At 54.3% G+C, this 15,131-nt stretch overlaps 6 protein-coding genes across 6 annotated transcripts; 2 read left to right on the top strand and 4 right to left on the bottom strand.

Moving 5' to 3' along the window:
* Positions 1-113: 113 nt before the first annotated feature.
* On the bottom strand, positions 114-1,170 carry CC84DRAFT_1264637 (uncharacterized protein). The gene is made up of 3 exons (XM_018185324.1): positions 859-1,170; positions 654-799; positions 114-605 (listed from the first exon to the last, which is right to left on the bottom strand). Exons 1-3 carry the CDS (start codon positions 938-940, stop codon positions 465-467), a joined length of 369 nt encoding a protein of 122 aa, XP_018029459.1. The 5' UTR covers positions 941-1,170; the 3' UTR covers positions 114-464.
* A 472-nt stretch (positions 1,171-1,642) lies between these two features.
* CC84DRAFT_1191549 (amino-acid transporter arg-13) lies at positions 1,643-2,663 on the top strand (the record flags this gene model as incomplete). Its single annotated transcript, XM_018181190.1, has 2 exons — positions 1,643-1,933; positions 1,986-2,663. 2 exons carry the CDS (start codon positions 1,643-1,645, stop codon positions 2,661-2,663), a joined length of 969 nt encoding a protein of 322 aa, XP_018029460.1.
* Positions 2,664-3,137: 474 nt separating this feature from the next.
* CC84DRAFT_1158056 (peroxisomal membrane protein 4) lies at positions 3,138-4,546 on the top strand. The gene is made up of 5 exons (XM_018177040.1): positions 3,138-3,378; positions 3,433-3,548; positions 3,604-3,630; positions 3,683-4,144; positions 4,198-4,546. The coding sequence occupies exons 1-5, from the start codon at positions 3,355-3,357 to the stop codon at positions 4,253-4,255; spliced, it is 687 nt and encodes a 228-aa protein (XP_018029461.1). The 5' UTR covers positions 3,138-3,354; the 3' UTR covers positions 4,256-4,546.
* Positions 4,473-5,384, bottom strand: CC84DRAFT_1264640 (uncharacterized protein; the record flags this gene model as incomplete). The annotated part of the gene is made up of 1 exon (XM_018185325.1): positions 4,473-5,384. One exon carries the CDS (start codon positions 5,382-5,384, stop codon positions 4,473-4,475), a length of 912 nt encoding a protein of 303 aa, XP_018029462.1.
* A 4,108-nt stretch (positions 5,385-9,492) lies between these two features.
* Positions 9,493-10,796, bottom strand: CC84DRAFT_1223382 (uncharacterized protein; the record flags this gene model as incomplete). Its single annotated transcript, XM_018183480.1, has 2 exons — positions 9,493-10,643; positions 10,754-10,796. 2 exons carry the CDS (start codon positions 10,794-10,796, stop codon positions 9,493-9,495), a joined length of 1,194 nt encoding a protein of 397 aa, XP_018029463.1.
* A 1,562-nt stretch (positions 10,797-12,358) lies between these two features.
* On the bottom strand, positions 12,359-13,832 carry CC84DRAFT_1191552 (uncharacterized protein; the record flags this gene model as incomplete). The annotated part of the gene is made up of 3 exons (XM_018181191.1): positions 12,359-13,043; positions 13,090-13,378; positions 13,427-13,832. The coding sequence occupies 3 exons, from the start codon at positions 13,830-13,832 to the stop codon at positions 12,359-12,361; spliced, it is 1,380 nt and encodes a 459-aa protein (XP_018029464.1).
* Positions 13,833-15,131: the final 1,299 nt, after the last annotated feature.

Raw genomic sequence — 15,131 nt, forward strand, 5'->3', positions numbered from 1 at the left:
AGTCCATGTCACTCATCTTGCCAAACAACATTGATCTTCAGTATTCGCTAGTGTAGCGATATAGGTAGTTAGAAGAGCAAAGAAACTTAGACAAGTGCAGCAACACATCACAACCGCTATTGGGCTCGTAGAGTAACATTGTACGCTATCGTAGAGAATACAGGACCATAGTAAATGGCTCTACCAGTAGACGCGTCTTGATGTTTCCGCGCTCGAAGTCGTAATAGGTACTGCTGGACATGTCCGCTTATCACCTATGAGCGACTAGCCATGTCAGAGGTAGTCTCTGTCGTCATCATTGTGCTGTGAGCTTCCTGAAGTCCGATTCTGAAAAGTGCTGCCATGCGTGCTCGCCATGGGGTATCGTCGTGGATGCGTCTATGCAGCCAAGACATGCAGCCGAGATTGGAAGTCAGAGGGCGTCTCATTCCATAGTTCAACAGTCGTGTCAATCGTGGGCATGCTCAAGACGCAAGCATCTTGTTCCTCTTCTCCCGCCTCTTCAAGCGCTCAACGCGCTTCTTGTGCATCTTCTCCTCCATCTTTGCGAAGCGCTCGCGCTCTTCCTTTGCGGCTCGTTTGGTGCGAATCGCCTCAACCCGACGCTAGAGGGTGTCAGAAACGCGCATATCCCAGAGATCCTTCGCGCATACTTGTCGCTCTGCTTCCTTCTCGTCCTTCATCTCCTTGATTTTGGCCTTGGTGGCGTCAAGGGCCTTCCGCTCTGCCGCTCGCTTTTCGAACGAGGACTGGTTCGCCCGGGGTCGGAACGCTTTCTTGTTGTCATGCCACTGCTTGCCTGTGCGACATCGTGGTTAGTTGGTACTGCGTCGCAGACGGGTCCACACAGGGACGTACCATTCTTGCGCATTCCCTTCACAGCGCTCACAGCGCTCACCTCCGCGACCGGGGCGGCTTGTGTTTCAACGGCTGTCGACATTTTCGCGAAGGACGTTCTGGGACCCGCACTGCAATGCGAGACGGCGCGGTTCTGCTGAGGAAGAAAAAAGAGGGACCGAGGATCTTCCGCTATCGATAGGAAGGGAAGGCGCGATGGGGAGGGCTTGGCAGGAAGGAACGACAGGATGACATCCCACCATCAGATCTGATAAGATTATCAGATGCGCGATTTGCTTTGTGAATCACCAGGCTCTAAACGCCTTTTGCGCGCAATTCTTGCACGCCCACCGCTTCACCTTTCTCACAGCATATCTGTGATTGTACGAAGCTCCCTCTGATATAACAGGTTTTTCCGGCTGCAGAATTTTCATGCAGCTTTTGGCGCCGATCTCGTCGTTTGTCCTGCTACCACGTCCCCCGCCGTGACACCTCTCTTTGCGGCCCGGAGCGAGACGCGCAGTCGCTTCTCCCTGTCCCACGTCGTACCCAATAGCTTCCACAACCGCCCGTATTCCTGCGCATCCTTTCGCCATGGGATACATCATCGAATTGTAACGGCCTTTGTTGCTCTCCTCACCGCCTCCTGCGCCTGCGCCGCGAACGTGCCCCACACAACTCTAAAGAGTACCTCACCGGACCCCCGTCTTTTGAGCCTACACACGCAAGCAACAACAGAAACATGGAGCTGAAAGAAAACCCAGTACTGGCTGGGGAGAGCGCAAGTAGATTGTCTGCCTCATACATGGTGCACGAGGAGCCCTCCGCCGCATTAGACCACACACAAGGACAAGAAGCTTTGAAGGATGTGGTATGCGGATCGGTAGCTGGCGTTGTGGGTAAATACATTGAGTACCCCTTCGATACCGTCAAGGTCCGACTGCAATCGCAGCCAAACCGCCTACCTCTGAAATATACCGGACCGATAGACTGCTTCAAGAAGTCGCTAAAGCAGGATGGCTTTGTCGGCATTTACAGAGGCATAAGTGCTCCTTTGGTTGGGGCTGCGGTAGAGACCAGCTGCCTCTTCTTCAGCGTCAGTATTTCGCCGCCTGAGCAACCCGGACCATAGCTAATGCGCTGAATAGTACCGTCTAGCTGGAGACGCGCTCAGAACTTCTGGGTTCTATCCGGAGCTCAAAGGCCATCCCGAGAAGGATCTACCATATGCTGGAACGCTCTACTGCGGCATGGCTGCCGGTGCCATTACCTCGGTCTTCCTCACACCCATTGAACTGGTCAAATGCAAGATGCAAGTCCCTCTAGAAACCCCCAGTGCTACAGTTGCAAGACCTGGGATACTCAGCGTAATTGCTTCCATCTACCGCCACCAGGGGCTTATGGGCTATTGGCACGGTCAGTTCGGTACTCTCATCCGCGAAACAGGTGGCGGTGCCGCATGGTTTGGTGGATACGAGGGCACGAAGATGCTTTTCAAGAGAGCATCCGCTGTACCTGATGACGATATGCCCATCTGGCAGCGCATGGCATCTGGATCCATTGCCGGCATGTTGTACAACTTCGCCTTTTACCCTGCGGACACAGTCAAGTCGAGGATGCAAACTGAGGACGTCAAGCAGTTGACCGGGCAGAAGTCGACGTTCAGCGCGGTATGGAAGGCGCACTGGAAGCAGCACGGCCTGAAAGGAATGTATCGCGGGTGCGGTATTACCGTCGCAAGGTCGATTCCTAGTTCCGCGTTCATCTTTACGGTGTATGAGGAGCTGAAGTTGAGGTGGCCTGCGCCAAGAGGACAGGATCTATGATATACCATGCTTCGATTTGTCCATGATAGAAGCGCTTCTTCATCTACGTCTGATACTATCATGGGCAAGGGCCTGTGACTAATCTTTTCGCATTTTTCACCCATATCTCTCTATTTAGCAGGCGCGTTTGCATTGCGAAGGCGTTCGTAAGGCATAGGATAGCATCGTTGAGCGGTTCACTGAAATACCATACAAACAGTACATCATTAACAAACGCTATCAACCTTTGATGTTTTCAATTGCAATCAAGACGCGATAATAATACAGATGGAAAACTTGAAAGGGTTGCCCGACTGACTTGGGTTTAAGATTCAACGCATGTGGATAGATGACTGTCATTTACTGACATGTGCGCATTGCGAGCCACCTTCACATGCTTCCTATCCCCAGTCTGTGGCTAGTGCGGGAGGATTGTGTGGGGAAGTGTGAGCCGGCATGCGTCACTTTAGGCCGAGGCTCACAGCACCGCGACACGACCAACTCTCCGCGAACCGAACAACCCTCCATGTAGCGCAGGAGCCGCACGCTTCTCACTGTCCACGGCTTAGCTCAATGCTGGCTATTCCGACGTCTTTGCCTTTCACTGCCATTCCGTCCAGTGCTTCATACAGCTAAAACAGCTCCGCATCGCCGCCGCGTTACGCCGAGGCTCATCGACGGGCAGCACCCCGAGTCGACATTATCCACAGCAATGGACAGGTTACAGGTGCTTGAGGTAAGAGATTATCATTGGTGAGGTATGCGCAGTACAGGACTGACTTCATGTTAGAAGGCGATCGAGAAGGTCATCCTAGATCCCCAATACCACGACATACTCGCGCTCGTGAAAGGCATACGGAATGGCATCGTCTACGGGACCAAAGTGCGATTTCCGCACGCGCTGGTGTACGCTCTACTTCCCGTTCACACGTCGCTTTCCATGAAGCTAACAGAACCACAGCATGATCTTCCTCTTCCGCTCCGGCTCGTACGTCTCTCGCCCACCATCCCGCCACGCAGACACCAACTGACAACCCCAGACTCCGCTCGAAATGCTGGCTCGTCTTCAAAGCCACGCGCCAACACGCGCGCAACCTCGGCCTCTTCGCCCTCGTCTACAAGGGCGCCATGCTCCTCCTCCGACACACTGCCCCCGACGGCAAAGAGCGCCACTACGACTCGTTCCTCGCCGGCCTCCTCGGCGGCTACACCGTCTTCGGCCGCACGATACACAACTCCGTGTCCCAGCAGATCGTTATATACGTGTTTGCGCGTGTGGCTCTGGCGCTCGCGAAGCTTGCTGTGCAGCCAAGGCACGTGGGAGATGTGAAGGGCGGCGGGAGTGGGTGGGGCTTGCTGGACGAGAGGAGTGGGCTGAGGAAGGAGTTGGTGAAGAATGGGTGGGTGGGTTTTGCGAGTTTGAGTTGGGCGATGGTGATGTATGTGTGGAGGTGGCATCCCGAGGCGGTGCAGCCGAGTCTGAGGAGCAGTATGAACTACATGTGGGCGCTCCATCCTTCTATTTTCTGCTGTTGGTATGCTAATAAATCTCCAGTTACGGACAGTCAGACGAGTGGGACTCGCTGCGGACATTCATCTGGCACAACAAATAACGCGTCAGCATTCCGATGGGGAAGGCGTAAGGGGTCAACGTCACGATCTGCTTCTTGTATACGTTCGGTGCTTGTATGACTTTTTTCACATTTCGCACGGCGGCGCGACTTCCTTCAGGACTATGTAAAACCGTGTGACACGGTATGTCCCATCAACCACGCTAGAGCTAAACACATTAGAAAAGTAGAGGACACGAGACAAGCAAATTCAAATGCATCATTTTCGAACAGTAGGCAGCTCATGCGCCGCAGCATGACCTCCCACAGTCTGCCCACCCAGCTCACTTGCTCCATACCCCGGCCTCGGCGCAGACTGCGAAGCGACCTGGGCATAATACGGCGCAGCCTGTCCTGGCTGCGCTACCTCAGGTGCATTGAGGAACTCTGGCCTCAACTCAGGAGCAGTGGAGTACTCCGGCGCTACCTCAGGTGCGTTGCCATGCTCGTACTTGGGCGGCACGGAAGTATCCTGTGCGGGAGTTCCGGCTAGCGCGGGACGCGGGTGCCGCCGCTTGATGTAGAAGACTGCTATGCCGGCGATGCAGAGGAGTGCGAGGCCACCGATGACACCACCTATGATGGCGCCGACGGGGGCTTTAGAATCTCCTCCTCCGCTGCCGCTTTGACTGGTGGTTTCTGTCGTTGCTGCGGAACTCGTCGTTGAGGAGAAAGTCACTGAAGGACTTGTCGGTGGAGAGGTAGTCGTGGCAGAACTTGGCGTGGAAGAGCTATCTGTTGCCGAACTCTTCGTCGACGCAACTGGCGATATCGATATTGATGTCGATGACGATGACGATGTCGATATTGACGTCGAAAATGTATCCACAATGGACGTTGACGAAGCTGGCGCGGGCAGATCAACCGAGACGCCATACTGTGCGCAGAGCGAGCGGATGAAGTCGCGGAAGCTCTGTATATCGCTGGCTGAGCAGGCGGATGCCACGCACGGGCTGATGTTATCCCAGACGGTGTTTGCATGCCTGCAAATACATGCGCCGTCCAACGCATCACAGCTGGTGTTGCTGGAGAAGTCAGCCCCGCAGGAATTGACGCAGGAAGGGATGGCGCCGAGATCTTGTGCGGAGACAAGGCTGAAGAGGAAGAGTGCGAAAGAGGGTGGGAATCGCATTGTGAATCTTTACACGTATCGTCGTCAAGATGCGATCATGTTCAGACGCGATCTTCTTTCTGGCTGCTGGTCACAGTGGATACACTTGACAGGAAGGCAAGGCTCTCGACGGGAGCTAGAGTCGATATTCGGGTTTATCACCCCCCCGCAAATTTGTTGGCCCTAGAGACGAGGCTGAAGAATGGTTGCTCGAAGGCACGCTAGCTCTGGATATGCCGCTGAGTGAGCAAATACGAGGCAAGAATACGAGGTGTTTGTGTGAATTTGGGCGACGGAGACAAGAATTTGTTTTATGTTGCAGGGATGCGTGCATCCTGCGATGGTCTTGGTGTGTCATGTCGACACTAAAAACAGAGGCATTCAGATGAAAGAGAGAGAAGAATCAGAATCAGGTATCACGGTCTGGAAGGGCATGCGGCAGTAGAACTGCGCATGTTCTTGAGAGCCGAGGGCGGTGAGGGACGATACGAATGGCTGCCCAGGCTTAGCGATAACAATGAGTACGGAGCCAGGCTTCGAGCTTGTGGTAAGGCGGTGGAAGTGGGGGCCAAATATATCGAGGTGAAACATGTTCCTGGCACGGAGCTTACCCAATTACTCGCCTTCTTGGTCATGTTGTGCTTGGACAAAGCCACCCCCAATATATTGTTCTACTCTATGGCTAAATACCCGTGGTCGATGTCCACGCATAGAACATATGGGAATGAGCCTTGTGGACTACCAGTTCGCAACGGTCGCACTTTGCCTACAATATACCATAGGTAAGCCCAGAATATGTGGTTGCGGTACTGTAATATAAGTTTGGGCGGTGTATCGCTCCTCGTAGCGTAACACATCCTAATCAAATTCTTCTGCCGGCAAGTCAAGTTCGCCTCGTACATGATTCGACACCTCTCGTCCTGTTCATAACATTACTTATCATTCTGTTCGAGATAGCGCTCGCATTCTCCAGATCACACTCAAAAAATAGTACCCGTTATGGCGTATTTTCTTAGGCCTATTAAGGATTTTTTCCTTACGAATGGGGCAAGGACAACCCCAGAATGGATTCGACTTCAATTCCAAGCACGGTAGGCTGTTTCTAACAACACTATCTCTCGGGACATTTTCTTATGCAGCTTGTCCGTGCGTACAAACGGACATTCGCAAGCGTCCGACATATTGACGTTTGATGCAGCTCTGGGATTGAGCTTCGTCCCACGATAGATGAGACCGAAGATTATGACGGCGTTCTGCCTATGGCACGAACTATAACGAGACCAAGAACCAGATACCTTCGCTTGTACGCAGTGCTACGTTTCTCCAAAGCCCTGGGCGCATCTTGGAACGCGAAATTCCCAGGATGGCGAAGCGTTGTCGCTGCGTACTCTATTCTGGCAGCCGCCACGCTCGCATTCAACATAGCTGCACTTATCTGGGCCGCAATACATCTCGACGATGGACCGTACGCTACAGTTATGATGGGAACATACAAGGACATGTCGAGATATTCAAACCTGATACATTTGGGCATCAAAGTACTGAGCACTGCGCTTCTGGCTGGTTCAAGCTACTGCATGCAATGCTTGTCATCACCGACACGTCAAGAGGTGGACACAGCGCATTCCCGAGGTACTTACCTAAACATCGGCATATCAAGTTGGAGGAACATTTTGGCACGCGGGAAGAAGACGCCTTTTCTTTTGGCGCTTTTGATGTTCTCCATTGTTACTTTACACGCCACGTAAGTTGAAGCACGATACCATGACAAAATCTGAGTACAGTATCGTAGCATGGTGTAGGCATTACTTTGGAAGATTGTACTCAGAGATTTTGCTCAGGTATCGTCTACTTACCATGATTTTCCAAGCTAACGTTGTAGATCCGACACTTCGGTCGTTTCTACCAACGCATTCCAGGCCTTCGATATAGCCTGGATCACGCCTAATTTCCTTGCCGGTGGCGGGGCTCCGTTCTATGCGGGGAATGTGTCTTTGTTACATGACCAGCGCCACGACATTCGCTTGACGCGTCTTCAAAGCTTAGCCAGCAATGGCCAAGTATGGAATGAGTCCAGATGGACCCCGATGTCCTTCACGGACTGTGACTCCCAGATTAAACAACAGCTCAGACCAGATGGGGGTAGTTTGTTGATTCTGGCAGATCCTGGGACTGTCAAATGGTTTAACTCCGGCTTCCAATATGAAATTTCTAACACGCTATCGGAGCCTTTCAATTGGCACTTCAGTGATACTGTATTGATAGAACATGCAGCCGAGCGTGTCCGAAATTGCTTCAGCTTAAAGGTCCCGGGTCGCTGCCGTGTACAGATACATATCTGGTTCCTCTTTACTACGACGATCATCAACTCCATGAAATTGGTGTGTTTATTCTGGGGTCTTTCTTGAGAAGCGAGATCGACCACTATTGATGACAGGTGATGCCATAGCGTCATTTCTAGATTCACCTTGTAAGCATACACTCAGATCGTGCTTGCTATCCGAGGTGGAACTCAACGAGGCCCAGATGAACAAAGGAGTTGAAAGCTATGTTATTTCAGATCAGGAAGCAAGGGAATTTGAAGGAAAAGAGTTGGGGTATTATGAGTCAGCGAACCATGCTCGCTGGACTGTTTATATTAGCCTGTAGGTACGACCTGTACTCGGGTACTTTTCTCGCAATAATTTTAGCCAGATGCATGACTCTTTTGATTGCAACAGTGTACCTATACACACAGATCATCAAGAGGCAAAGAGGTTTAACATATCCGATCATGTCCGACGTTCCATATTTGTCATCTCTACCGCTGCCTGATACGTGGGGTCGATTACCTGTGCCGTCATGGTCCTCGCTATGGAGAACAGGCTTCGGAAAGCTAAGCTATGAGTCCAGTGGCAAGCTCTCGCCTCCTTGGTGTAGCCTCTACGAGTCAAAACATGAGCAGATGACCTGTAGGAATTTGGGGAAGGACTATTTCCACATGATCATAGGGACAACCCCTCAGCTCATTGTGTCCGCGATGTACCTCAGTCTCAATTATCACCTTACGGCGATGGTCCAATTGCGCGACTGGACAAGACTTGCGACCAAGCGACAGCCTCTACGTGTTAGCAACCCCGAGTCAAACTCGGATCAAATATCGACTTATTGGCTCTCATTACCATATGCATACAGCATCCCTTCGCTTCTATCAGCGGCTATTCTCGGCTGGCTTGTTTCTCAGACTCTATTCTTCTACTGTCACCGGGCGTATGACAATGACGGAGAAAGATTCATTTACTACGAGGCTCCCGGTGAGTATCGTCCATTTTCTGGAGACACGCAAGTATTTCAAGGACTGGGCTACTCGGTCTTTGGCCTCATCTGTTCTCTGCTGTTCGGCACAATTGTCTTCGTCGCATCGTTGGCAGTTGGTCTCCAAAAATGCCCGCCTGGGCCCCCGCTTGGTCCATCCAACAGCCTCGTGATAGCCGCCGCCTGCCATCCACCTGCGAGCGATCGGCATGCAGCAAGAAGGAAGGTGAAATGGGGAGCGATCCACACAGAAAGTAGTACTGGACGACGGGCTGCACCGTATCATTGCACAATAACGAGCCGGAAAGTTGAGAGTCCTGTAGTGGGTAGGTGGTACGCATGATGCAGCTGAGGCTGTATTTGGGACTTGAAGTTATAAGCAGACACATGATGAATAAAAGAACGGACGACACAATACCACATGTATATGCAGCTGCGTTGTGGGTGATGTGGCCTCCACCTACCGTTGCCTATGGGAGAAAAAGATACTTGGCGCATGCACCGATGGCGAGGAGGAGGGACGGGGTTGGAAGCGATGATCTATGCTGAGGTAAGACTGTCCTAGGTATATGCAATGTACTCTCCACACTCCCTCGTCGACAGCAACGCCATGCGTGCACCTCCCACCTCTGTTCCGAATCCCAACCCTAACGCCGCCCAACCCGCTTGAAGCAAAAATATGCAGTTTCAAATCAACAAACGCCGCGCGAAATGAAGGTGTACGAAAAGCCATTCCGTACCATGCAACCCATGTATATCAATCATCTGAATTAGTGTCCCATCTACGCCAAGCTGCGTATCGTAATTCGTCGTGAGTCATCCCATCGTAAAGCGTTCACACGCGGACGCCGCTTCCACCCGTCCACCTCAGTCGCCGCAGGCCCATGCCCGCGCCACGGAGACCAGATGCAGCTTCCTTGCCGCACCTGCCCGCGTCTCCGCCGACAGAGCCGAGCTGGCCCATGGCTTCTGTGTGGCCGACCTCCTTGCCGACGACGTAGCCGGCGGAGAAGCTCAGAGCGCTGACGAGGACAACGGCGCCGGCACCGACCACCCAGGTGAGTAGAGTGGGGCTGATCTCTTCGACGAGCGGACCTGTTTGCCGTACCTTTTTGACGGCGCGGCGCTCTTTGCTACTGCTTCTTGTGGTTGAGTTGTTGGCTGGGCTTGCTTTGCGTTTGGACTTTTCGGACGGGCTGCTGCTGACGGTACGGGGTGATAATGGAGCGCCGGTGGAATCATCTTCGGCGATATCCCCTAGAGCGACAGATTCAGGTACCAAACGAAGGGAAGTAGGGTGTCCTGAGGGATGGGAACTGATGGGGCGGGGTTGACCTGGTTTGGGCAGGCCTCGCACCGCAGCAGCGGCGGTGAGAAGGGTGGACAGACTGGCTCTCAGAGCCTCGTCGTGGTCTGCTTGTGCGTTCGGAGAGACAGCATTGTAGGGTGTGTGTTGCGGGTACGAGTGGCGCTGGGACGAGGGACGGGCAGAGGGTCTCCGAGGCGTGTAAACAGTTCCAGATTGCGAGCGAATCGAAGGCTGTTCGGATGGATGAGAGAAAGCATTAGGACGCGGCGCAAACTGTCGCCGTGAAGATCGCGGGTAGTTGACCGCTGTTGCGTTCTCGTCGTCGCTTTCACCCTCATCGTCGCCCTCGCGCTCCGACAGAGGTTCAGAAGAAGCGACCGAAGATGATCTCCTCAGCTCGTTCTGGAGCGGCGAAGGGCCGATGCCCTCGTTGGAAGATGTCATGACCCTGTCCGACTCGCTTTCGCTCTCGTCGTACTCCTCTTGACTACTGTTTCCACCTGCGCTTGCCACTCGGTAGCCGGTGCCTATCTCAAAGGGACCAACAGTGCGTGCCCGTCGCCGTCGCGGGTGTAGGTTCGAATCATGCTGGACCCTGAGACCTGTGGTGATGATCTCGTCGGCAGCCGAAGATAGCGAAGAGGAGGACGGGCACGAGGCAACCTCGACCCATGAGTCTGGGAAGTGTGAGTCGGATGAGCTAAGATTTGCACTGATAAATTGACGAGATAATACAGAGGTAATTTTCTAGTTGACAGCAGTTTTGGCAGTACAAGTGTATGCTTACCCTCTGAGTGATGCCTGTGCGGAAGTCCAGCCGATGATACCATGGCGTGCGTATCTTGAAGCGTTTCCCCGCCTTGCCTCGACGACTGTGGTTGGAGTGCACCGTGTTGATGCTGCATACTCTTAACAACAAGAAACAGCGAGACGCGACAGCGAAATCGGACCGCCGTATGCGTTCACGAGCCCGAGCTCACGCGTGGGTAGATGAGTGGGTTGCGGTGGAGTATGCCCCAAGCGGACGTATCCCGACTTCGCTTCTTTGTCTGGCGCTGGCCTTCAGGGAAGCAGCACTTGGCCTCGCAACTGACCGACAGCAGCTGGCAGCCGTCTATCCTCGTCGAGCGCCCGATGCGCCACGCGCGTCTGGTTTGGAAATTGCAGGTGAGCCCACTCGTTCGTGACGCTACGCCAGCGGCTGGCCTCGGTGCGCCGCGTAGAGGCCGACGTTTGGGACCGCTGGAATGACGTTCTCGGCAGCCTCTCGCTCCGATGGCGCGTTTGGCGGGGCAACAATCAACGAAACCGTGGAGGAACGTCGAAGCAGGGAGACAAGGGGAAGGAGGGGCGAGAGAAAGGAGTGCGGTGTTATGTCCGTCGACCCCAGGGCTCCGTGGCAGGCCTCATGAGCGTCAGGTCACGGTGCATTCGTAGTTGGACACATGGCGACGGTAATGGCGGTGGCAGGCGGTGAACTGACGAATCACGCGCCGTTGCTCACCTTCCCAAGTCGGGGCTTAGACAAGCACCACACTGCTATCTTGCTCGTCTGCCTGCGACCTGAGACAGTGCGTATCACTGCCATGAGTAACTGCGTGTACTGACCTCGCTGCTTGCTATGGCGATTCGGTTGTGCATTCAATCCCCTGGTGTTTGCCATGTCTGCGTTCTTGATGTTGATGTTGCCATCCGGACAATTAACAGACCCCGCAGATGACCCTGTCCAGCTATTACCCACACACTCGGGCGGTGTACACTCTCGCGCTAGCCCTGCGCGGTAGCCGGCCGATGATCTTCTTGCAAGGCAGGGTCTAGACGGTTGTTCAATATGTGAGCAGCACACCATCTTCGTACACTCTTGTAGGACCATGTGTATACGTGTTCTACGGCCCAGTTGATTCATCAGATCATTACATGAGGCTGGGTATACTTTCTTTATCGACAGGCTGAATTCGTAGTACACTATCGAGACGACATTTCGACCCCTTCCTTACTCCTAAACGCACCACCAACCACCAGTGCCAAAATCACCGTACACTATCAATACCACAGCAATGCAAATTGTCCGCCGTAACAGCGAGCGATTCCGAATCGGTAATCCCAGGAAGGAAATGATTGGGGCTTTGAAAGGAAATCCTAGCGGCGCTCCTGTTCAACAGAGGACCCTCCACCCAGGAAATTGTCATATCATCTTAGTTGCACACGGATTACCCCAGCGTCATGATATGGTACAGAAAAATGTGAAAAGCGCAGCCCCCAACACCGTGTAAAATGCGAGAAAGAATCGCAAAATGATGTGAAGCGAAGTGTTCGAGAAACTCAACTCGGGCGATCGTCTCGTAATCGAGGTCATGCTGGGTGCACCATCTTCTCTCTGCTGTTGCCTCGTCTAGTTCGTCTTCTTTTGCTGCTCTTCCTTCTTCTTCTTTGCGTCGCGGCGGGCCTTGAAGAAATCGCTGATGGCGTCCTTGAACTTCTCCCAAGGGTTTCTGTTGAGACGATTGCTGAGCTGGCGATACTTGTACATCTCGCCCCAGCAGTCCCGACCCCATTCACAGCCAGCCATGTTGACAAGGAAATCCCTCTCCTTCTCGTGGTAATGGATGTGCGGGTCGTCGCCCTTCTCTCCGCACGCTCCGGGTGGGAAGGCGTTGATCTTGCGCTGGTGAATAAAGGCAAGGTGAGGACGTATCCAGGGCTGGTTCTTGTACATGTATTCTAGAGCATCCTGCTCTTTGTGCTCCCACTCCATGTGCTTCTGCTCGTAGCCAACGGGGTCCCACCAAATGTCCATCAGTCTGTCAGTCCAGACACTTCTCCGTACAAAGAACGAGCCCAGGTTGAAGCCACCGCAGTCCTGTGGGACGATCATGTTGATTGAGTCAACTTTGCCGTCACCTACAGGTGATCTAGTCTCCGGGTCGAGGTACTCGTCGGTAAGTGGGTGGCTGATGTTGAGCGGGTTGTAGTGGTTGATGTCGCGGTACGTGATATCCTTCAGCTGCTTGAAGATGTGGCTCTGGAGAGAGTAGTTTGGCTCCATGATGAACGTGTTCGTGTCCAGCCACCAGAACCTAGCCAACGTTAGCGAGACGAACTGCCTGTCCGGATACAACGTACCATTCAGCGCGGGGATATTTGCGCATCGCATTTCGGATGGTATCCACCTTCTCCCAACTTTCTCTCCACTCGTGGGCATACCGCTTCTTCGTGCTCATGTCTACAATCTCTAGGTCATAGCCCCACTTCTGCGTGTACTTCTTCTTGTTCTTGACGCTGTCTCTTTCGATCGCCCACTCTCTGGGACCCTTCCACTCCATAACACCTCCGCCTTGGTTCGCTGCGAGAATAACGACGAATTTGCTGCCTCCGCCGAACCACGAGGATCGTCGGTACACGCGGTGCAATGCTGCGACGGTTAGTCCATGTAACATGGCTTCAGCTGAAAGTGACTTACGTGTTGCGTAGAAAAGGATGTAGAGGAGCAAGATGGTCAAAATGGTTCCCAGCGGTTTTCGCAGGCGCCATAGGTTCCACCCGATTCTGTTCAGCATCTGCAGAAGCTTGTTGTTGCCCTGGTATCCCCGCCCTCTGCCCAGCTTTTCCTTCTCTCCATAGCTGAAAGGCAGGCTCGTGGAGAGCCGCCGGAAGTGCTTGCCAAAGAAGCCCTGGTTGCGCGGAGCAAATGCAGTGTACCCCTTCACATTGGCGCTGCGTGCCTGGGCCGAAGCCCAGGTGACGTTGTTGGAGCTGGAGCTGGAGCCGCCGTTAGCGAACGGGCTGGTGCGCCCTCCGCTGTCATAGGGCGTGTTCAGGCCTGGACTTGACCAGCCTCCCGGGCGCGGCGACGGTGATCTTGACATCTCAACGGCGGGGGTGCCTGGGATGGGAGGCAGGATGCCCTCAAAGGAGCCGCCGGTGGTGTTGCCGACTCTGCTGCGCGACTCGGAGCCGTCGTCCAGGTGCAGGTTCGGCGGGTGCTTCGCAGCAGATGAGCGCCTCCGACGTTGGCCAGACGAGGCGGAGAAGGAGTTCGGGGAAGCCAGGGCGAACGACTTTCAGCGGTGTCGAGGGGCGGCGGAATGAGGAAAAAGCGCCACTGCGCGTGGCTTGAGATGATCCCACGACTTCCCGTGGGCCTGGGACGTCGGTTGCCTGCGCAAGGAAATTGCTGTCGATGCGATGGGTCCGCTGCAAACGCAAGGTGTCCGCTCGGAGGTCGCAGGCCAGCTAGCTTTCGGCGGTATCGAGCTGCCTGGGGAAGAGGTGTCCTGTGTGCGCGCGTGGCTGGTTGCACTGCCGAAGGGAGCTTCTCGCGACGGTGCAACGGGGCTTGTCTGTCGCAGCGGGTGCAATTGACCAGTACAACACCACCGGCGAGATCGCTCTACAAAAGGAGGGCCGCGATAAAATTGACAGACCCAGACGCTTCCCTGCGAGCGGGCGCTGAGGCCACCTGAAGTCCGCTTGGCGCACATCTACAGAGCTACCGCGCCGCCTATCTCTCCTTTATCCTCCCGCGCCAACATTGCGAATCTCGCTTGGCGCACGACGGGCCCATCTGCACTCTGCGGTGCACAGCTGGAGACATTGCGATGTTCGCACGCCGCTGGTCCATCTCAGCCAGTGCTGCCCGCCTGCATGGATGAGCCGCCAGCGGGCATCACGCGTCGGCCGCAGCCCCGTTGCCCTCCCGAGTCAACTGGCTCGGCATAGGCTGTCTCCATCCGTGCCCAAGGGAGGGAGGGAGCCGTTGTGCACGCTGGGGACACACAATCGTCGCCGAGCCATGCCTTCTCCCTCCGTATGCTGTAGCACGAGGGACCTGCACGCGACACTCTACCTCAGCCTGCCGAGCGCAGGACGGCCGCAGGAAGGGCCTTTGGCTTCATCTTGTCCGCGGCGCTCTTCCTGCCACCGCATACCAGATTATCGTGTAGACCCGTTGTCGGACCGGTCCAATTGATGCTTAGTCTTCTTCACAGCGTGCTACAGGACCTGCACCTGTGTACCCATGGGGAAGTGACCAATACTTGTGGTGGCAAGGGCAACTATCTGGGCCCGCATCAGAAAATGCGTCCGTCCTTGACCTTCCAGCCTACTCAGTCAGTAGGCTTGGCCCAACCGTCAAACATATGCAGACACGCATTCCATTATTGTGG

Source organism: Paraphaeosphaeria sporulosa (assembly GCF_001642045.1).
Source record: "Paraphaeosphaeria sporulosa strain AP3s5-JAC2a unplaced genomic scaffold CC84scaffold_16, whole genome shotgun sequence".
NCBI classification, from domain to species: domain Eukaryota; kingdom Fungi; phylum Ascomycota; class Dothideomycetes; order Pleosporales; family Didymosphaeriaceae; genus Paraphaeosphaeria; species Paraphaeosphaeria sporulosa.

What these genes read in the sequence shown, in the direction of transcription:
- CC84DRAFT_1264637 (XM_018185324.1), bottom strand. Translation starts at nt 940, where the DNA reads ATGTCGACAGCCGTTGAAACACAAGCCGCCCCGGTCGCGGAGGTGAGC. An exon ending in GAAGGGAATGCGCAAGAATG is followed by an intron (nt 800 to 858) that starts GTACGTCCCTGT and finishes GATGTCGCACAG; the next exon opens with GCAAGCAGTGGCATGACAAC. An exon ending in AGAAGGAAGCAGAGCGACAA is followed by an intron (nt 606 to 653) that starts GTATGCGCGAAG and finishes GACACCCTCTAG; the next exon opens with CGTCGGGTTGAGGCGATTCG.
- CC84DRAFT_1158056 (XM_018177040.1), top strand. Translation starts at nt 3,355, where the DNA reads ATGGACAGGTTACAGGTGCTTGAG. An exon ending in TTCCTCTTCCGCTCCGGCTC is followed by an intron (nt 3,631 to 3,682) that starts GTACGTCTCTCG and finishes TGACAACCCCAG; the next exon opens with ACTCCGCTCGAAATGCTGGC. An exon ending in AGGAGCAGTATGAACTACAT is followed by an intron (nt 4,145 to 4,197) that starts GTGGGCGCTCCA and finishes ATAAATCTCCAG; the next exon opens with TTACGGACAGTCAGACGAGT.